Raw genomic sequence first — 22,569 nt, 5'->3', positions numbered from 1 at the left:
TATCGTTCCTTCTTTGTACCTATGTAATATGTTCCAGAAGAAAATAAAGATAAACAAATATGAACCTGTCCGATGTAAAACTGGTCAACTTCACTTTTTTGCAACTGTCTTAATGGCGTAACATATTAAGCTACAAGATTAATGTTTGGTTTTTAGGAAACTGTAAAGACCTTTTTACTTTTTTCAAGTATATTTTTCGTAAGAAGATAACACAACAAACAAATTGAAAAGAAATTTCAAGAAAAAGTCACAAAATGCGATGCTTGTTACGTTGTTAGCTTTCTCTACTTTTTCATTTATGCAAGTGGCCAGTGTATCGTGGATGTCAATCATTTCAAGAGATTGTCATTTAAATGCTCTATTTAGAAATTAAATTAAACGTATTTGTCGAGTTTTTGTATCACTATCTGTTACTCGTTTATCACAACTCGCCAGTAAAAATACTGTAAAATGGGAAAAACGTTGCCAAAAATAAGATAATAAAATTATTCTGCACTTAGCTTCCTTCTGGGAGAATAATACACGTTCATGTTATTTCACTTTGACGATCGAACCTCGCGACAGATGTTAATAGCAATTCCAACACGTCGCCCTGGATTAGATCCAACTAAAATATTAAATAATCGCCGGGTTTTCCTCAGAGAACCCGATAAATGCTTGAAATAACATTTCGCAGCTCGATTTACATTAAAATAATCTCCGAGCATAATCTCTGTCACTTACGTTACGAAACACGATTTCCACAATTCCATACGATTATTAACACGCTCTCATTACCATTTAATTTACATATGTATATACGTTGAATTTTAATCGGTATGGAAGTCATCTTAAAATTCTCTCCCTTATCCTTTTCCGATTTCTCGATGCGGAAGAATACAGGATTTCGACGAGTCATCCGGAAATTCGCAGGGAATTTGCTTCGCCCTTTTCTTTCAACACCCTTCGAAGACAGTTAGCAGGCGAGCAGTCATAAATTCTCCCTTTCATTTCAGATCGGATTGCGGCCCACTAGGGATTGCGATTCTTTTTCTCTTTTGTTCTCTTTTTCGCGAAAAAGTTACCCGCGTGTCTTATTAAACTTTTATCAAGCTTCGTAACAGCGAAATCATCCGTCGTCCGACGACTAGAAAACGTAGGATTAAATGGAAGCCGTGAGAGCTTTTTCCTGGTTTTACATGGTTTGTGCGAAAAATAACAGGATTGCGAATCCATTAATTCCAATACAATCAAATACAATCGTATTGGTGAAAATGGCGACGTAATTTATTTTTCTCGAAGTATATTCCTCCGATTTGTACGCAACATTAGGAATAAAAAATAATTAAGGAATAAGAATTTTATAGAGTGGAAGTAACGGTGGTGATTCATAGTCAGAGACGAAAGTAGATTTAATTAGTCGCAGCACGTTTTACTGCTAATACATTTTTTAAGATAAATCAGTCACGTAATCGCTAGAAATGGTTAATCAATAAATTAACAGGTTCTTCAAGGTGTGTTTGTAAAGTTACCTTGAATACATACATATTCGCCGCCAGTAGCTTGTCTACGTGTTTTAAACTGAAAAAAACGATCTTACACGGTAGAAGTAGTAAAGATTGTTCATGGTCAGCCACGATAGTAGAATTACTTTTATTACGTTTCACTGCTATAGCTCTGTCAAGATAAATCACTTACAAGGCTAGAAAAGACGAACCATTAAACGAGTGCATTTCTCGAGTTAAAGATATTTTTGAAGTCTTGAATGTTTTCTTACAAATATTCTTCTATCGAAGTAAATGATTGTAATCGATATGATAAAAAATATGCAGTAAGAAAATCACCTATAAAAGTGTATACTAACTTCGAGATATATGTAAATTACATATAAACGTCACCTCGAAAAGACAGAAAAAATTGATAGATAACATTTACACATTGTGTACGATCTCTCGGTGTTTCATCTCGCAGCTCACGTTCCCTTTCCATAAAAGACCCAATAAGATAGACCTATACGCGTAATCCAACAGCTTTCTCCCAACGTGCAGTCATGCTTAAAATTTATTTCATTCTAGGGGAAATTGAATCGCCTTATCGTCGCCTGTCTTTCTTCCACACCGTTGAGCCTATCGACGGTTGCTTCTTATTGTTTATCTCGCCCTTTGTATGGAAAGGAAACAGATAAAACCTAGGAATCGTCCATATTTCTGAAGGTAATATAAGGGATGCTGAGGAACTCTGTAGATGGTCATGACAGATGCTGTTAGGCGATAGCGTTGTATAGGGTTGTCGATGACTTTTGTCCTCGAGGTTGGATATTTTCCTCGTCGAAAGTGTTAGGACGTACGATTTTTCGATTTACACGATGTTCATCGTAGACTACATAATTTGTAGTCCTTCGGGTTCCGGTCGTGTTTCCGATTTTAATCTTTTCTCATTTTACTCTAAAAGATTATTTTATTTTAATATTAGAAGGACATAGATAGGCATCTGTATTATTTGGGATATAAAACTGGTTGTCATCGAAATGGAATGGCAGGAATTTTTTATGGTAATCCATATTGGAAACCAGATGCGCAGATATTGATTTTTCTTTGGATTATTTGGAATTGTAAATGTAACACTCACTGGTGGTGGATTCTCTGACGGTGTATATTAAAACCGAATTCGCCTCTAATCATTTTTATACTAGTCATCATATTTATTTTCCACAAGTAATATCATCGTGGGAGTAAGCATTCGCGTCATATTTTTACGCCAGCTTTAAACAACCTCTGTCATTCTCCGTTAGAACACCATGGAAAATGGAAAACTGTTTAATCCTGTATAAGGATAAGCTTTTCGTGTCGTCTGCTGTGAAATAAAAGTTTCGTTTCGCGAGAAATTTCCATCAACTTTGGCAGAAGTTTAATTTCCCAACTTCTCTAATTTTTAGGTAAAAGAAAATATTAATTTATTACTTTCTCGCAAATAAAACAACTCTATACTTTCATTTATTTATCAAATCTTTTTAGCTTTTATACTTGTCGATCGATACAGTGTCTCTTTTGATGAGAAAGTTTGATTGCATGTTAAACAGCATAGTAAATAATTATGAATCACCCTTTGATCTTTCAAAGAAATTGCCAATATCTAATCTACAGTGTATTGCGTGATGAAACTGATAAGATTATTTCTACTACTAATATGTAGCTGGTTCAATGACGTACATTATTAGGTACCTTCCTATTTAATATATTTTGCGCTGGCTATGTAAAAAGCCCATTTTATTTCTGATTATGGAGTAATACATATATATGTATAATCTCTGATATGAAAATTCCATTATTAATAAAATTCTCCAAATTCCAAAATTAATAAAGTGTATCAAACATATTTTTATCCGACTAGCATGAAATATACTCTTAATTTCGTGCGAAACCTTTAACATAAAAGAGCCACATATATAGACTAGTTGTCCATGGTGTCCCCGTCACAATTTCATCTCTTCTTATTATATAAAATCATAATATTTTATAAAATTAATTCATTATTTATAGAACATTTCCTATTCAAAACAGTTTCTTAAACACAGTACTACCTTGCGTCGTGATTGAGAATTTCATTTTATTGTATTATTATGATCGACGCTATTCGCATCATCTCGTGGAAACTTCACGAAGCTTCCATCTATCTGTCCATTTCATGCCAAAGTAGATTTCTTGGTATATGTAAATAAAGTACAGAATCTGCGCTGTATATTCCTCCTCCAGCTCTGACCAGATTCGGTCTCGAGTTTTCATAAAGTTTCAATGAAATATTGTACATTGGTACAGCTGTTTGTTTCGTAACGAAACAGGCTGAAGTTTATATTCGGTACGTAACTATCACGTCACTGTTCCGCCCACTAAAGTGACGTTATTCTGTACAACGCGCTGCTGCTATCGAGCGACGGAAGAAAGCGTAGCTTTCGCAAGCGTGATTCTGTTTAATTCGTTTGCACCGTACGTCGTGGGCAAGAGAGTTGACTGATAGAGAGGCTAGAAATATAGAACCACTTTGTATTCGTAGCTGCGCCATGTGGAAGAGAGGGGAACGATCGTCGCGAAGCTTTTCATTTAATCGTATAGGCGTCGAGCGAAGAAAATGAGGAGAAAGCAGGGAATGAAAAAAAAAACGAAGGTAAACGCGGAAGAGTGTCAAGGAATAACCGTAACCATAAAAGAAAGCATTCGTCGTGATTTTTCGAGTGGTTCTATCGACTCCTCTTCTTATACGTAGTCACTTTCCTCATTTTCTTTTTGGCACGTGGTTCCTACAAAATCCACAGGGTTAAAGATTATAGCAGGCCTCTCGGCAGGTAGTCCAGTCGACAATAATCGTCTGTCGCTTCATGAAAATGTGCTTGAAAAATATGTCGAATTCCGGTCATCAACATAGTGCATCAGTAAGCAAATTACACGTTCTATATCCTTATTATTTATTCATTTATGTAGTACCGGGGCCAGAAGGCCTAAGGTATCGGCCGAACTGTAAATAATGTACCATTGGGTCCTTTAAGTGAAAAGGCTGCGTGACCTTGATCACGGGGGTTTCGGGATACCTGTTCCGAAGAACGGGAAAAGGGAGAGCGTGCAGAGCGGGTAGAGCGAGCAGAGCGGGTAGAGCGAGGAGAGCGTGTAGAGCGTGGAGAGCGGGCAGAGCGTGTGGAGCGTGCGGAGTGGACAGAGTTTTTGATTGGGAAGCAGAAAGCTGCATGCGAGAATAGAACGACCCATTTGGATACTACATAAATTTTGGGGGCTCGTCCGGGATCTAGAGCGCTAAGTGACAAGTGAAAGGGATATTTCGGAACGATGAGAAACTACATTGCAGGAGAAGCAGATTTGACTGACGAGCAGGTGGCTCAGATGCGAATACCTGAGTTAAAAGACGAGCTGAGAAAACGACGGCTGAGATTAACGGGTAGAAAGCGCGAGCTGGTAGCGCGATTGCTGGCTGCGGTACGTTTAGAGCGGGAACACGGTGCACGAGAAGAAGACGACGACGACGACGATGATTTAGAGGACGACGATGACGATGAGATGGGCGTGATTGGGGACCGGTTAGACGGCAACGATCCAGGGAATCACGATCTCAATAGTCAAATTCGGGCGACTCCAGGGGGAAGACGTCGAAGCCAAGACGAGCGTAAGTGCACAGGGTTAACGTTTGAAGACGTGGAAGGCTCGTTAAAGAAATTTAGCGGAGATGACCTACCGAATTTAACTCAGTGGATAAGAGATTTCGAGGAAATGGCGGAAGTGTGTGGCTGGTCGGACATCCACATGGTGGTTTTCGCGAGGAAGCTTCTCACGGGCTCTGCTCAAGCTTTCGTACGCCAGGAACGATGCATGAAGTCCTGGGCGAAGATTAAAATGGCGCTGGTAGATGAATTCGAAGACGCAGTGAGTGACCGGCAGGTACATCAAGAGTTAGCGCACGTACAAGAACCTCACTACCATGAAGCGATCCGCGATATCATTAGGGGGTATAAGCCAGAGAAGACGCGGGATGTCGGGATAACCGCGAAAATCGTGTTGAAAAGCGACAAACCCGTGGTACGAAGATCGCGACGGCTGGCGCCGTCTGAGAAAAAGGAAGTGGACGATTTGATGGAGGCGTGGACAGACGAGGGTATTATAAAACCAACGGACTCGGAGTACGCGGATACCCCGAGTAGAAATTCACTGCCGGGTGCTGTGTATGTGGCTGAGTGTGAGGACGGGCTGATTGCACGGTTGAGAAGCGCACAGAAGAAGGGCATTGAAGTCCGTAAGATTTTAGATGCCGCAACGTGTAGTCAGGCCGATGGATATGTAACCAGAAGATTAATCGAAGAAGAATGGGGCGTGAATTTCGAAAAACAGCGTCGTGAGTTACGTGAGGACGCGAAAAGGAAGATCGCTGCGACGCAAGAAGAAAACAAAAGGAATTTCGACAAAAGACGGAAGAGTGCGAAGCAGTACCTAAGGGGAGATCTGGTAGCCATTAAGAGAACTCAATTTGGCCCAGGTTTAAAATTCGGGGGAAAATTTTTAGGTCCGTACCGGGTATTGCGAACAATGTGGAATGACCGATACATGGTGGAGAAAGTAGGGGAGCATGAGGGGCCTACGCACACGTCGGCGACCGCCGACTTCATGAAGCTTTGGGTCCTCAACGGCGAAGACGACGCATCCGACGATAGCGAAATTGAAGACCACATCTGAGGGCAGATGTTATTGCAGGATGGCCGAATGTAGTACCGGGGCCAGAAGGCCTAAGGTATCGGCCGAACTGTAAATAATGTACCGTTGGGTCCTTTAAGTGAAAAGGCTGCGTGACCTTGATCACGGGGGTTTCGGGATACCTGTTCCGAAGAACGAGAGCGTGGAGAGTGTGCAGAGCGGGTAGAGCGAGCAGAGCGGGTAGAGCGAGGAGAGCGTGTAGAGCGTGGAGAGCGGGCAGAGCGTGTGGAGCGTGCGGAGTGGACAGAGTTTTTGATTGGGAAGCAGAAAGCTGCATGCGAGAATAGAACGACCCATTTGGATACTACATTTATGTAAAAAAAATATACAATAATATAAATTTTTTTTTATTTATTAGAATATTTACAATCAATTCTCGTTGAGAATTTTCAGTAACTTAATTTGGCGTGACACAATGACATGGATTATAATAGTTTTATATTGTTGGTTCTAGTAGAAACTAAGGATTTAATCTAGAGGGTATTTTCTTTTTAGTCTGCGGATCTGGTCCGTCGTGTCTAGTAGTTGGGTGACTAATGGGTTGTGGTGGTTGTTGACTCTTGTATTATATCTGCTTCTGGACTTGTGTATTTCATCTTTGACTGTAGGTATCTTGAGGTCACGGTGGATTAATAATATAAATGAATAAATAATTGTCATTGGTAGTGATAACAAGTCAGAAATAGTGCGCGGACGTATCAGTGAATTACACACTGGGTTTCAAACATTTTTCTCAAGTTCTTTCTCAAAAGGAGTGTAATCGGTGGACGAGTATATTAGCATGTTTGTAAACGCGATTAATGCAGTTACTAGGAGCGTAACTGGTTCTGCATAACGATGCGTGGAAAATTGAGAAACTCTCGTAAATCCCGGATGGAGTAGTAAGCTTAACAAACTGAAGAACCTCTGGGCAGCTAATGTAACGCTTTACCGTTTTATATACGAATATGGCATCAGCTGTGAATCTACGTTGCTCCCAGGGATAATAGGTATTACAAGGAATTAATCCGAAGGGCGTTAGCAACTGGTCGTAGTTATGGCAAGAGATGAGAATGAAATTTCCAATTTTGTGGGAAAGAGAACCTACGGATCCACGTTGAATCCTCTCAATGAAGATAACATGCGTCACGTGGACATTCTTATAATGAGACCAAGAGCTCGCCAAGCCAACGATGTAATATGCTCATAATGCTCCGCAAACGATAAGACGGGTGCGAGTATAAGTCCAAGATCCTTCAGGATGATGATCTCGTTAAGAACACATATGTAATTTAATTAGGATTTCATCGAGCGGCATTTTCATGAATTTTCGATATTTTCTACATTCTGGTTGGTGGTTCTCCATCACGGTAACGCTGTCGAGGAAAACTATGATGGGTGTGCCCAAGGGCACGAAATCATCGGATTCGTGGAGAAAAGCCTTCATTCGGAAAGTGAGGGAAATTGGCGTTACTGTTAATTGGTCAATTTCCATGTTGGTGGTTAGGGAAGGGTGCTAGCCGCCCTTAAGAGAAAGTTCGAGAAGAGGAAGCGTCGTTGGTGAGAAAAATAGATTTCTCCTATTTTCTCGTAGTTGGGACGAGGACTGTTTGTCGGTTTGAAGGACTTTAGTTAAACAGACCTTAAGATTTATAGCGGGTCCTCGGGCTAGCTGAACATGTACTGTGGAGACGCGTCGACATCTGGTAATCATCTTACTCAAAGAATAGAGTCTGCGTGTGGCGAGCCACGGGACAGAAATCGTTGAAATGCTTACCGTCGTGCCCCGTCCTAAGTATTTCTTTTAAGGAGAGCTATAGAGTTACTTCATGCCTTTGTTAGACAAAACGTTCATCCCTTGACCGCGACTACGTTCGGCGACTGGTTGTCGCCTCGAGCCCGAGCTCACTATCATAAATCTCAAATAAGTACAGTCGAATCGAATGACAACAGTTTCTTAATTCGGCTATGGTGAAATCTAAATTACAACACTAGGCGTCTTCCCAAAGTTCCGAAGGGAAGGTTCCAGTATTCTTTCATCTCCGACATATATATGTATGTCTGAAATGGATGTCCTTCGACGTAGCCGGTCGTCGTATGCTCCCACTGTATCCTTCCGCGTGTATGCGATTCGTGTCCTAAATAACTTGCCGATGTCGTCGTAAAGTCGCCAGTCGTATGACTGATGACCGGATACTAAAACTCGCAGTGTCCCTATCACTGTTCGACGCGGGGAGTTTAGACTGGCCCTCCACGCGGGCGCTCTCCACCACTCCTTGGTTACCCAGGTAGCCCGCACGGTGGCGCTTCGGTCTCGCGACCCAAGATGGCCTCCGCTCTGCCCCTAACCTCACTTTTCACACACAGCACTTTCAATCGTTTCTCTCGCTTTTATACCAGCGAGCTCCCCTATTTCTTGTATTCCCACTCATTCCGGAGCACTAGAAACTTCACTTTCGTGCACTTTTCCGCCCGAGTTCTTTAATTTACCCAGATATTTCGGTTATGCCTACGGAGCGACGTGCACATGTCCGTTCTGCTTGCCGCCATCATGATCAATCGGACCAGGCCCAACTACTACAACTATAACTCACTCACGGCCACCTCAACAATCTGAATATTGTTAACAGCAATTTATGTTATATTTGTTACGTCGCGTGAAAAAGTCCGCGCGACGTACCTTAATGTCTGACCGTCAAGGCCCAAGCGTCGTTAGAGAAACCCTTAATAAACCTAAGGCCCACCATTACCATGAGACCGAGTCTCATTAGCTTGCAGGAATCTTGAATCCTGCAAGTATTTTGGGTTTATATGTGGTACTTAAACAAGTCATTAGGTCTATTGAGCGTGCTTAAAGATTACGGAGAAAGCTGGTAGTTATAACGAGAAAACTGTTAATTACATGATAGGGAAAACCAGGCATTTATAGACTAGAAATGTCTGGATTTTCCCACGAGTCATGCCGATAGAATGCTTCCATATCCCAACTTCAACCGTTAACGTCTTAGCCAATGGGTAGCGCGGATCCTTGTCCTCACCTTTCCTAACGAAAAGTATGAACAACGAATCAGCTTCCTTCGTTCCAATGGCACGCCCCCCATACCGAGCTTTCCTTCGTAATCACATCAGAACGAACATCAGAGTTCTGGTTCCGACAAAGAGGTTCTCTAGCCCCGACGGAGAGTTCCTACGGCTCTCACAGTCAGTCGTTCGAGTCAGTACGAGTCAGTCGTCAGTTCAAGCCCCACTCAAGTCAGACAGTCGGAGTCAAGCAGTCCGACGTCTCCTCATTCGGTCATTCGGTTGATTCTGTTGATTCGATTCAGTCAAAGTCGGATCTGATCAATCGCCACATCGACTACGACACGCCTTCCTCTATCAGATTGGCAGTCAGAATCTGAGCAAGATCCAGGCAATCTTCATACTCAACGACGTTACTATTGTGTGTGATTAAATGAAGTTGTTGGAGAAAAATATAATCATAACACTGCAAATCACGGAGTTATATTAATTCAACCACCCCTATTGTCTTAACGGAAATCAGGGGATGGATCTACTCGCGGCGTCGATCATTATAATCGTAACGGTAATTTACGACTCCCGTTGACGTGTTTCCTCGCGATTGCGTCTCCCCGCGATTGGTCGAATTTTACAATATTTATGGGTCAATTTATGCAGCACCATTTACCTCAATATCGATCTATGAAAATTACGCATTTTAAAATATTAATTCGAAGAATTCGAATGATCTGATATCATTCCTGGGATATTTTCAAATAATATTTCGTCATTCTGATTTTGTCCATGTAACTTCATGGGTTTATCTACTATGCAATCTCGCGTAGCCACTATTATTTTATCACACGCTGCTGTGTTTATAGGACATCGCCAAATTAATTAAAAATTTTGCTTGTGTTACAGATATTACGCTATAGTTCATCCAATGCGAGCGCAGTACACTTGCACAATAAGTCAGGCACGCAAAATAGTAATTACAACTTGGGTGGTGTCATTCCTTCTCGGTATTCCTATGATCTTCACACAGGTGAGAATTATTTTTTTTTTTTAAAGAGTATGGTTTAATTAACATTGTTGCTCGTGGTCACTTGCGATGAGCTCACTGTTTTATATTAGAGATCTTTAGTTCAATGGCGAAATCCTAAGTTTTTTAAGTGGTATAACTAAGTACTGCAGTACAAACATTCCGCAGTACAAACATTCCGCATACAGCTTCGTTCTGAACGCACTAAGCTACTTTTTAACTGCGTAGCAACTACCGTTCTTTGCAAATAAGTACATTGAAACAAGTTGCAGGGCTCGTAATTAGACTGTGAGCGTTTCTGCCTTTATGATGATTTTAAAAAATGCAGATCTATATGGTGCTTATACAGGATACAGGAACATATTAAATTAGGGTCGAAGAAGCTTCGTTATAAAATTTAATATGAGAATTAATTTTCATTTTAGATTCCAGATCAGATATTCTGTCAGATAACTCTAACATACACATCTGTGAGAATATGGAATTACATAAACGTCTGCAGGTTTATTATAATTAATATTTATAATAGAAACGTCCACTAAATTATCTCGACGAATTTGTTCCTCGACATGGTACAAAATTATCGTAATTGTCGAGTTGGTACCTGCAACAAATTTGATCGCAAGTATCGCGATCAACTTACTTGTGAGATTTCAGTCAACTTTCTTTTGAAATTTTGATCACGTATCGTGCCTCGACTAAATTCTATCTAAACGCAGAAAATCGAGAAAATGGAAAGCTCAATCTTCTTGCAAAATCCAGCGTCACAGCGTCAGTTATCAGTCCCTTTTATCCAAGCTCTTTCATGCAGTTCATCAAAGTAAAAAACTAGACAGAAATCGCAAATAGCGATTTTTTTGCAATTTCGATCCCCGATACTCCATTTACAGAAATTGCTGGCTCGTGCAAATATGTATGACATAGCATGATTGCAGCATGATCGCAGCCTGAGGAAACGTTATTCACAAAATGATGACTCTGATGTTCGTTTCATGTTCGTTTCAAGTTTCAAGGCGAGAAACATTTGTGCATCGGAGCATTAAAGGGCTAATTTTTTTTAGAAGTTCGAAAGATCGATAAGAGAAATGGAAAATCGCGGGAAATCGCGTGTTCGGTCAGCTTCAGTCGAGAGATGCTTCGTGCTATTTCTTCGATATCTTGCACCCGAGTTATCGCTAACATTCTAAAAAACGGTCTCACTACTGATTCATTTGAATTTCTCGATGATTCTTGTCACTACATTTCATACTTTGCATTGTCAAAATTTAACATATATATAATAATAATTATATAAGTAATTTTACAAGTTACAGACTATCTGATTATATATATTTGATATAAGATTATAAGATGTTAAAAAAGAACGTCCCTGCTCCATCAACCAGTCTATTAAAAAATATTATGTGTATAACGTGTATACGAATACGCCAGATATGCTGTACTATATAATGAAATTTTTGTGTTTCCCTATGAAAAGAAAATGGGTAACAAAAGAACGAAAGAGTTAATGGAACACGAGATAACGCTTGGATGCATGTGTTTAGTAAAAATAAATGGGGCAAGTGTGACGATAAAATGGCGTACGATACGACCGTGAAGAATTGTATCGCCGTTTCTAAACCTATTTCGAATAGTTTAATAAAATGTCTTTATGCGATGCCGTAAAGCATTGGAATGAGGAATACGTTTACGAGTATGTACATAGCTTGCGATTGCTAGACCGAGTCCATGGAGCGACTACCTGTTCGATAAAGTGTTCCTTTCTGCGAAGGGAATCTGTGGTATTCAGGTTTATGGTTTGACATACAGTTGGGATATAGGATAAAGGAATATTTCAAATTAATATGCTATGAATTTCAATAATTTTTGTAGCGAAAATTGTTTACAATATTATGACGATAAAGTATAATATTTATTCGCCGCTCATTAAATATAAATTCATTTTGCAAAATTATTCTTTTCATACTTTTCATTTTATAGACTTTCTTTTACCTGCTTCGTTTTCTTCAAGATCTTTTAAACATTTATTTGATGAACATGCATTGAAAATTTATTAAGTTAAATTAGAAAATTACAAATATGTTACTTGCTTAATTTTTAATTCGTGAATAATTGAACTAATGTTACTGATATTTACAAGCACATGCTTCATACGAAAATAATATGTAGCCGTGCGACGCATACCAGGCTAACGATCTTTCTGCAAAAATAATGTAAATACCGCCTCGGGGCGAGGGTCGGATTAACGAGCGTCTATCGACAACTGTTTCTCGACAGTCGACACTGCGACGCAGTACGTGACACAAGACGTACGATGCTGCTCTAATCGAACGACGGAAATAATCGCAAGCCTAGGTAATAATTGTAGTAATAAATATTCGTATTAGACGTATAACGTAGAAGAACGTTCGTCGGTAATAGTTCGCAGTTCGTAGTTCGCAATTCGCAGTTCGTAGTTCGCAATTCGTTAAGGAAATCATATTGAAACCTTCGATAATTGTTCGTTACGCTATCCACGAACATTTCATAAAGATGAACTCACAGTAGAACTCAATTTATAGAAATTAGGTTTTAGTTAATTCCCGTGTCATGTCGCGCAAGACACCTGCACTTCATCCCGCACAGCTTGATAGCCAATGATCTACCTGCCGTCCTTCCGACCCTCAATAGGCCCAAGAACCCACCATAAACTTAAGCTTCTACATTCATTGTTCTAACATATTGCTTAAGTCAATCTGTTTGCTCGGAAAGATTTTCTAATCCTAGATGTGTTTCTTTTTTTTTTTTTTTTTATTTTTTAGAATATCTACAATCAATTCTCGTTGAGAATTTTCAGTAACTTCATTTGGCGTGGTACAATGATATGGTTTATAATAATTTATATCGTTGATTCTAGTTAAGAAATGTTTTCGGCTGATTTTTAGAAAGGTCCTTGGGTTTATCATGCGCTCTTAAGAATTACGGAGAAAGCGAGCCACACCGAGCTTTCCTCCGTAATCGCACGAGAGCAAAGAGTCAGTCTGTTCAATCGCCACTTCTATTACAACACGAGGGCCTTCATTTATCAGAGTATCGTATCTCAAAATCTCGTCTACGCCCTTTATATCATACGCAACGGTGTAACTCATTGGTGTATTAAATGTTGGCTATATAAATTTTATAACCCTGTTAATCGCAGTGTTATACTAAAACAAACACCCCTACTATTCCAACCGAAATAAGGGGATCGATCTATTCGTGGTGTCGATTATTACAATCGTAACGGGAATTTACGACTCCCGTTGACGCGTTTTCTCGCGACCGCGTCTCCCCGCGATAGCTCGAAAATACATGGTTCAAGTTTATGGTGGGTCCTTGGGCCTGTTAAGGGTCGGAAGAACGGCACGTAGATCGTTGGCTGTCAAGCAGCGCGGGATGGAGTGCAAATGCCTTGCGCGACATAACATCCCGATTGACTGGATTTTTGCTGCTTGATTTCGCTTATCTAAACGTGATTTTCTATTACCTGAACCGAAGTATATCAGGTAATAGGGAAAATGGGTAATCCCCTATTATGTGAGCTCCGATTACTATATAAACTGTTTGTTCCCCCGACAAGTTCAGATAAGACTAAAACTCGATGTAAAATTCTGTTTCAGACGCACAAAGAGGTTGGACTGAGGGTAATTGCTTACTGGTGCGTACGCGATTCAGAATTTGGACTTTTATGGCGTGCACACGAGGTTTACATGTTGGTCCTGGTTCTGGTGTTACCCCTGGCCGTAATGGGCTATTGTTACACGGCTATTTGTTGGGAGATTTGGCGCGTTATGAAACGTCGATATCATCTGACATCCCGTCGCACGTAAGTTTCTAACTAAATTTCCCATTTATTCGATTAAAAAATCATAATATTTTTGTCCCATCGAATCGTCCAATTGCATGTCATTTTATAACAATATAACACGATAGTCGTGTATTTCGGTATTCAAACGTTTTATTCACATTGATGAAAAAGAGATAAAAGAAGGAAAGAAGGATAGAACAACGCGATAGATTTTAATAAAATTTATCCCTTCCTATGAAATATAGTTTTTAAGATTTTCATTTCTATGGATTCGTTTCCGCCAAAGATGACCGATTAGGATTCACGTAATATTCGCTGACAGTAGGATCCGTTATCGATGCTGACTTTTATTACATATTCCATAATGGAACGCGTCGAAATTTGAAATCTCCGATTGATTCCTGACTTTGTAATGCTAATCTGTGGTGTTCTATTATATATTCACTGTCACTTTCACATTCAGCGATTCATGATCGAAATAAGTTTTCCTTTCTCGGTTTCATATTTAGCTTTGTAAATTAGTAACTTTTTATGATTCGTGCAGTATGTAATTCTTCGCTAGGTTTATCCCGGAACCTAGAGAGTCTTTATCTTTATTCTCTCTTTATTAATACGTTAGAATTTTTTAACAAATATGTCCAGACTACTTTTCTCGTATTTATTTTCCATTCGTTTTTCGTCAGGTTTATTTGCTTGCATTAAAATCCACAGTCAGCTTTTTTTGATTTATTCGTATTTAGCTTCGTATTTTGATTTATTTCATTTAAAAATCAACTACGTAGAAACGTGTATAATCAGAACCGTAAAATAAAATTGTAAATATTTATCTACATTTTTATATAATGAAATATTTGTACAATTATACAAAAATATGACGGAATGGATTGACTAATGTTCATGCGACCTTGAAATTTTATACATGTCACTCTTTATCAATCTCTTTTTATGAACATCGATGAACATTCAATATGAAACAAACGTGAACGCGAGTACGAATGAAAATGATAATTTTGTATAAATTTATAGAAAATTGATCGACTCTGTGATAACTTTCCCCATTTTATTTCTCATCTGCATACTGTTTTATGCGTTTCGTGTATCAATTTATCTGTTGAATGTCTAAAAGCAGCTGTAAGTTTGTATACACGTCAGTGCCAGTTGTCGCATATTTTCTGCGCGATAGAAAAGCAAATACACTTTGCAGAGTAACATTGTGAAAGTTTTCTGATTCCGAAATATCGACGCACCACTGTTACGCCTTAGAAAACAACATTGAAAAAGAAATCTTCGCTCTTTTATTATATATGTCAATGAGAGGTACGGACAACCTCTGAATTTTTCTATTGATTCAGCGTTTAAATATACTCTGGTTAAAATATCATTTTCTTGAGATAATTTCTAAATAGTTTATTTATTATGCAGAGTTGTAAAAACGATGAAATGTTCGGCAAAATTTATTCCACGTAGATAATTCGCATGATAATTTCCCTTCGTTCTATATCCTCGAGACAAAAATTCTGCATCGAATAACGTTTATCTTTTCTCGTGCCCCAAAGAAAGCAGCCATTGTTAAGTGAGTCATATTTCAATTAATATGTCTATCTCAATGGAATATAAAATTCTGATTATATGCAGCAGAAATATTCGAAAGCAGACCGTAATGAAACGATTTAATTATCACGACAAAGTTTCAATGTGATTAAAAATTTTATAAAAAGAGCTGAATATAATAATGATTCAGAAAATGTCAAAGAGCATTTTCAATTATGTCAGTCAGAGAATTTTTATGAAAATAGCTTCGCGATTAAATAAAACATCCGAACAAGCGCAAGAAAAATTGAAAAAATTTCTTTGGAAAGTTTCCACTTTTGAAAATTCAGCTGCAGTGTAAAGTAACTCTATTGTTTCGTTCCACAAAATTGCTCGGTCTAGCGTTTAACCTATTGCGATGTTGTATTGCCAGTTCTAGTTTTCGATCGCAATTTCTTTTATCGATTGAAACGCTGTAAATTCGTTGTTGTTCGTCGTTTTTTATCCGTCGAGCTCATTAGAAACACGCCAAAAGGTAATTTTGTTTTACGTTTTTGACAACGCAATTTGTTTTATTGAAAACAATGTTATTACAAATCTAGTAAGTTTCATTGTAAAACATAATAGACATTTACTTTCAAATAAGTAGACTCAGTCTACAGGATTTCATTTTAATCACACGCTGTACAACTAAAATTTCATCCAAATAAACGGAGTTCGTATAAAAGGAGAATTCTATTTGAATTGAGAGCTGCGGAAAATGTCATTCCGATGAATAGAGTTTAAATAAATAGAAGTAATTCGTATAAACGGAATTCTACTTCAATAAATTACCAACTGTTTATTGGCCTGTCAACCTGTTTATTATATCTGGAATTTGCAATTCTGCAAGGAAAAAAGTACACCAGAAAATAAATAATTTCTCTTTGTATTTTCTCCTCTTTCACACTGCAATTTCTTTCAATGACTTCTGCGAGACTGCTAATCGTTCGCTTAACGTTAAAGTCATTAACCGAATGCTTCCACTATAATTCGCGATATCCTCTTTAAAGATACCTTGAATGCGTATTGTCTCTCCAGTACAGCGATTATTGCAGATACGACACGATTCGATTCGCTGTCTGGTATCTTAGTGTCTATCGGAGAATTACGTTTATACGTGTCGGTTTATCGGTCTCGTGATTCGACGTTAGAGGCTCGCTTGAATGGTATGGTAATTCTGAGTTCCGGAACGGTCGTAGAGACACGCACGATCTGCGTTTCCCTGGTTACGAAGCACCTTTGTGTCGCCAGGAAGATCGTGGTTAAAGGAATTGCACTAGCAAAAGAGTGAAATAAAATAGTTTGCAAGTAAAAGATGCCTCGAACGTGTGAAAGGGAGAAATTTAGCAAAGGGAGATGTTTTCCGCTGGAGAAGATGCTTTCTGCGAGGAACAATTTATAGAAGTGGAATATATCGCACTTTGTATTGTAATCACGAACTTTTTTCCTTTCCCTAATGTAGTATCGTGGATCAAAGGGCCTAAGAGATATCGGGTAAACCATAAACAATGTCGCGAGAGCCGAGGCGTCGTCGGGTCCATCAATGTGTCGTCGGTCCTTCAATTGAATAGTTTCGTAGAAAAGGCCTGCTTGACTCTGGCCACGAGTGTTTGCGGAACACGTGCGTGGTGGGCCTAAGAAAAGACAAAGGGGTGCTAGAACAGTCAGTGTCAGTGGAGAAGCCAGAGAGTGTGAATCGAGAAATCAGAGAGTGCGAGTTGCGTTGTCGAGATAGCGTTGCCAGTGTAACCCCAAACTCTTTTACCCTGACGTCACCTTAGGCGACCACTTCTAAATATTTTCCAGACAGCCGATACTTGAACATTACACATGGCGGCCTTCGCGACAATGTATATCGCCGAAGTGTCTAAAGGTTCATCTATGTCCTAACGGTCCTTCCACCAAATGTTCTAGAAGCGTAGCAACGGTCAGGTACGCCTACAGGGTAGTAAGAAAGTAAAAATATTGTAAGAGCCTCAGTCTCGAACGGTCACGGTTAGAGCTCAGAAGTGTCTTATAAATGTATAAACGAGGAAAAAATAAAGTTTTCTTCTTTCTTTTAAATTTCTTTTTATTTTACGTGACACCAGCGTTGTCGTGAGAGTGTGGTCCGCGTGAGAGAGAGAGAGAGCGTTGGATCCGTTGTGACGAGAGTTACAAATTAACTATTGAGTTGTCTAAATTATAGTCCGTTATATTGTGATTAATTCACGCTGAACAACCATCGTTCTTCTGTTTAATCAACATCTGTACAATCCATTTATTGTAAATAAATCATCAATAATTATATTATATTTACGATGTTACACTAATGTTGCAGATTGAATCCGACAAACGTTGATATGGAATCCATACCAATGACACAGAGGCAGAGCGTAAGAAGTACTCGCCGTACCCAGAGAGAGGATGACCAGACCGAAGAGGAATCTCGAACGATAAGACAGGTAGGATTTGTAATTGAGCATCAGATTTATGGAAACGTTTGTTGTCGAATATCGTATCCAATCTATGTATATTTATCCGCTTGAAACATCCACTCGTAAAGAGATTCACTCGACTAGAGAACTTGATAAGATTATTCCGAAGAATGAAAATAGGAATTCATAGAATATTAAGTAAACGTTCGTCAAATTCTTCTGAAAAAGTATTCTTCCGTTGAAAGATTCATGCGAAACAAGAGTCAGAATATTTCTTTAGGATGTCGGAAATATCGAATATGTACTTTATGTAACCATCTATTCCTTGTGACTTTGAGTTAAAAAGGATGATTTCAAGAAAACGCGAGGAGAGTTTTAAAATAACATTCTTTCGAAATTTCGAGAAACTATTTAAGTAATTTGTGTAACGTCGTTAATGTTCTTTAATCGAAAGTAATCGATTCATAAGATTTATGGAGTCACGACGCGAAATTAAACTATCATTCAAGAAGTTTGTCTCGCTCATAAAAGTCCGATATTCTCCATTCGTTTCATAAAAGACAATTTGCATATGCAAACCGCTGACACTCTGATTCAAATGGTAATTATTATGCATCTGAAGCAGCGCTTTCGGACCAAATCGGAATGGAATAAACGTTCCGTTCATGCTAACGACGTCGCATTTCGCCTGGTTTCTCGAAATTCGATAATTTCTTTTATCGAATTATTACGAACCGCGTTTAATAAGAAAATAACCCACGTTCTTCTGCGGTATCAAATTAACATTGTCGATGAAATCCCTTCCCATAACAGTAATTACGGTAGTAAAAGAAATTAAACTGTACAGATTATCAGTCATTCGATCGTTCTATGTGACATGAAATTGCTGTGTATAATTTTCGATTTGTCAATTCATCAATATTACTGTGTAGCAGATTTTTGTGCAAGAGATCCCTGTTAACAGGTTGCCACAAAAAGGATTACAATACCTGTTACGTCGCGTGAAGAGGCCCGCGCGACGTCTTCTATTGTCTGACCGTAAAGGCCCAAGCGTCGTTAGAGACCCTCAATAAATCTAAGGCCCACCATAAACCGAGTCTCATTAGCTTGCAGGAATCTTGAATCCTGCAAGTATTTTGGGTTTATATGTGGTACTTAAATCATTAGGTCTATTGAGCGTGCTTAAAGATTACGGAGAAAGCTGGTATTTATAACAGGAAAAACTGGTAATTATATGATAGGGAGAACAACGAATCCGCGTTCTTCGTTCAAAGGGCACGCCCATACCGAGCTTTCCTCCGTAATCACATCAGAACGAACTTGAGAGTATTTCTTCGGCTTTCACGATGCCTAGAGTTCCTGCATTTCCTACAACTCTCACCGTTCCTACATCTCTAAGAGTTTCCATCATCTCTCGCGGTGCCCACAAGTCCGACAGCTCCCATCACTCTCTCATCTAAGAATAATCCTTCTCTTCATTATCTGTATCTTAATCAACGGCGTTACTACTTGTATAAAGTGTTGGAAATATATATACTTTAACTTTGTGAACCACAGTGTTATACTAACTGAATCACCACTATTATCCTAATCGAAATACGGGGATCGAACTATTCGTGGTGTCGATTATCCTAATCGTAACGGGAATTTACGACTCCCGTTGACGCGTATTCTAACGACCGCGTCTCCCCGCGATAGCTCGAAAATACATGGTCCTTCGAATCAGTGAAAAGTGAAAAGTGCACTTACCAGTGACCACACAGTGCCACGTGAATACATGAACCCAGCCGCGAAAGCGTTATCACTACAGCGAAGCCAGTGACGTCAGGAGCGTCACCTTCCAAGAAGCATAACCTACTGGTCGAGGAACACAATCACGCAGCCTCTCGCCGCAGTTGGACAATCATCAATTCAGAGCAGTCCAACAATTTCAATCACACAACCAACCGAGTGGCCGAGGGGTAGGAACGCCTTTCTTGCTGAGCATCCACGCGACCTCACGCCAACAACTAAAGGGTCAACTTCCGCAAGGACACATCTTACACATCGTACGAGACACACACTAGCGATGAGCAACATTTAAACTCACAACCACAAGGTAAGCTCGTTCGGTATATTATCTTTACAATCCGCCATACCAATGGAGAACATGGATAAAATTACCTCCTTGCATCGGAAACGAAGCTTCCAAATCGGCCGATTTACTCTCTTATCGAAACGGCTCGATGAATATGAACGATCCAACCAACCGAATAAGAAGGCCTCTTTAACGGCCTATGAGACACTACTCGAAGACACGTGGGAACAATACAGACGATTCCAAGAAGAACTAGAAGATTTAGGCGAGGAGGACGACGCGCACGCTCTCGAGATAACAAACACATATTTGTTATGGAATCAGCCGAATGCTCCAGATCGGCAAGACCGGAAGGAACTGAAGCACGTCCAGGATAAAAACGGTTATACTCCGCCGACGGAGACCACCACTTTACATGTTACACACGACATATGGACATCGAGCCGCGATAGCTCGAAAATACAATACCAGGATTTTTCTTAGTCCCTACTCGCTAGATCTATTTAATTTTGAATGAACGAAAGGAGCGAACAGAAAAGTGTGCAAACGGAGAATTTGATTAAATTTAATGAGAACGTGACTCTCTCTGTCCTCGATCGACTTCGATTAATTCACGCTAAGTTTGTAAGATTTTGATCACCAGATTGTAAGATGGTCGAAAACAATTGGCAAGAAGCCGTATCGATTGTTGAAGTTACCTCGATGGAGGAATAAAATTCATCCAAAGTAGGTAACCCGCGTTTGTCTTAAGTGGCGGCTAAAAGGGTCTGAATGTAGGACGAACTGGTAACTTTTGAAAGAGCGAGTTCGCTTCGAATCGTGACTCGATCGAACAGGAAGAAAAAGGAGAGACAGGATAAAACAGTAATTACCCAAAAGTTATTACTTTCCTGGTTCTACAAACAGTGCAGATCGACATGTTTATTCCTCAACTATTTCATTTGAGATATTCTGAGAGAAAGTCTCTATGACACACATTCTTTCTCTCTAATGTTATTTATGTTTTGTAAACATTCAAGAGTATGATAAAATGTGTATTTAATCTGGAAATTAAATGAAATGGTAATTTTAATATAGAATTGACTGACAGTGTATCAACTTCGTCATTGGAGCGCGGATATTTGTGCGAATTTATATTCATTTCTGAACATAATTTAAGAAATGAAAGATAAATGTAGATTTGTCTTATCCACTAAATACTTTGCATTGTTGAACTTTCAAATTTCCCATATCAAGATCAGCAGTCTATTTACCATATTTTTCACCTTGTAGTCTTTCGTATTATTCGAGTTGTTGTATTGTCAAAAGATTGAAACAGAAGGGGCCTGTCGCATTCAAATAACAAAATTATGTTGATAGGTGGTGAAAATGTTGGTCGCCGTGGTGGTGCTGTTTGTCATTTGCTGGGGTCCAATTCTCGTAGACAACATGCTCACCGCCTACGGATATTTGCCACGCATAAAAGTTGGCACGTACAAACACCTCAACACAGCTTTTCAGCTGATGGCTTATTTTAACAGGTATGTGGACAAGACTATACACTTTACTAGACATCGGTACGTTGGTCTTTCGCATTCATTAAATTAGCCCTTTAAAGAAAACAGCTTACCGACCCTTCTACTCGTTGCACTCGAGTAACTTCTTAACCTGCTTTGTTTAATTTCGTCGTTGAATTAACACAGATGATTAGAGACGCGTATAGAAGTGTTTGCGCTTCCTCGTCTATTTTCACAGACGGAAGGTGGATTAAACCCTTGAATGACTAAGCGGCAGTTCTGGGAAGAAGTTTCAAGAGCGATTAAATGCATTTCCTACGATTCTTTCATTTTACCTTTTAAGAAACATATAAATAGCTAGGAGTCGAGTAACTTTGAATACGATAAAGCTGCTGATTTATTTGCTTCTGCTTCTTTCGGTTATTCTCGAACCAATTATATTTTTCTATCTTTCGCGAGTTTTAAATAAAATATTAAATAAGGCCAACGGTACGCATGGTTTCTGGTTTCAATTGGATATCTTCTTAAAACTTTATGAATCTTCGTCATTTGGTAAAATGGGAAGAAGATTAAAATATATAAAAATTGAAAGATCGTAGCAAGATTAAATATTTGAAGAAGATGAAATGGTATTATATTTCTTTCACTCTAGGGGTTACGAAGACAAAGAAAGGTATACCGTCGCTAAACAGTTTGGAATCTCTTCTAACTTTCACAGCTTATCAATGGAAAGCAATTAAGAAATAATGTATGTAGTTTTCTATGTTTTATCCTTGTTAGGGTATTATATTTACAAGTAGATATTTTTCACTGCCTTTTTGTTTCATTTGTATGTCTCCAATGATTATCACGTTTCACCCCTGTAATCCTAGTACGTAGTAATTTAAAATATATTATTCCATTAATTAATTGAACAAGTTGTTATTTAATCAC

At 39.1% G+C, this 22,569-nt stretch overlaps 1 protein-coding gene across 7 annotated transcripts in view; it reads left to right on the top strand.

The window, feature by feature from the left end:
• The window catches only part of LOC126923561 (QRFP-like peptide receptor), an 84,231-nt gene that overhangs the window by 54,062 nt on the left and 7,600 nt on the right, over window positions 1-22,569 (top strand). For all 7 annotated transcript variants that reach the window (XM_050737136.1, XM_050737135.1, XM_050737140.1 and 4 more), the window contains 4 exons: window positions 10,128-10,251; window positions 13,887-14,092; window positions 17,967-18,090; window positions 21,500-21,660. In XM_050737136.1, coding sequence (XP_050593093.1) covers window positions 10,128-10,251; window positions 13,887-14,092; window positions 17,967-18,090; window positions 21,500-21,660 — 615 coding nt within the window. The remainder of the gene's footprint in view (window positions 1-10,127; window positions 10,252-13,886; window positions 14,093-17,966; window positions 18,091-21,499; window positions 21,661-22,569) is intronic.

The sequence above is a fragment of the Bombus affinis genome, chromosome 13 (assembly GCF_024516045.1).
Source record: "Bombus affinis isolate iyBomAffi1 chromosome 13, iyBomAffi1.2, whole genome shotgun sequence".
NCBI classification, from domain to species: domain Eukaryota; kingdom Metazoa; phylum Arthropoda; class Insecta; order Hymenoptera; family Apidae; genus Bombus; species Bombus affinis.
Note: the sequence above shows the minus strand (reverse complement) of the source record. Positions and strands in the feature narration are given on the sequence as shown.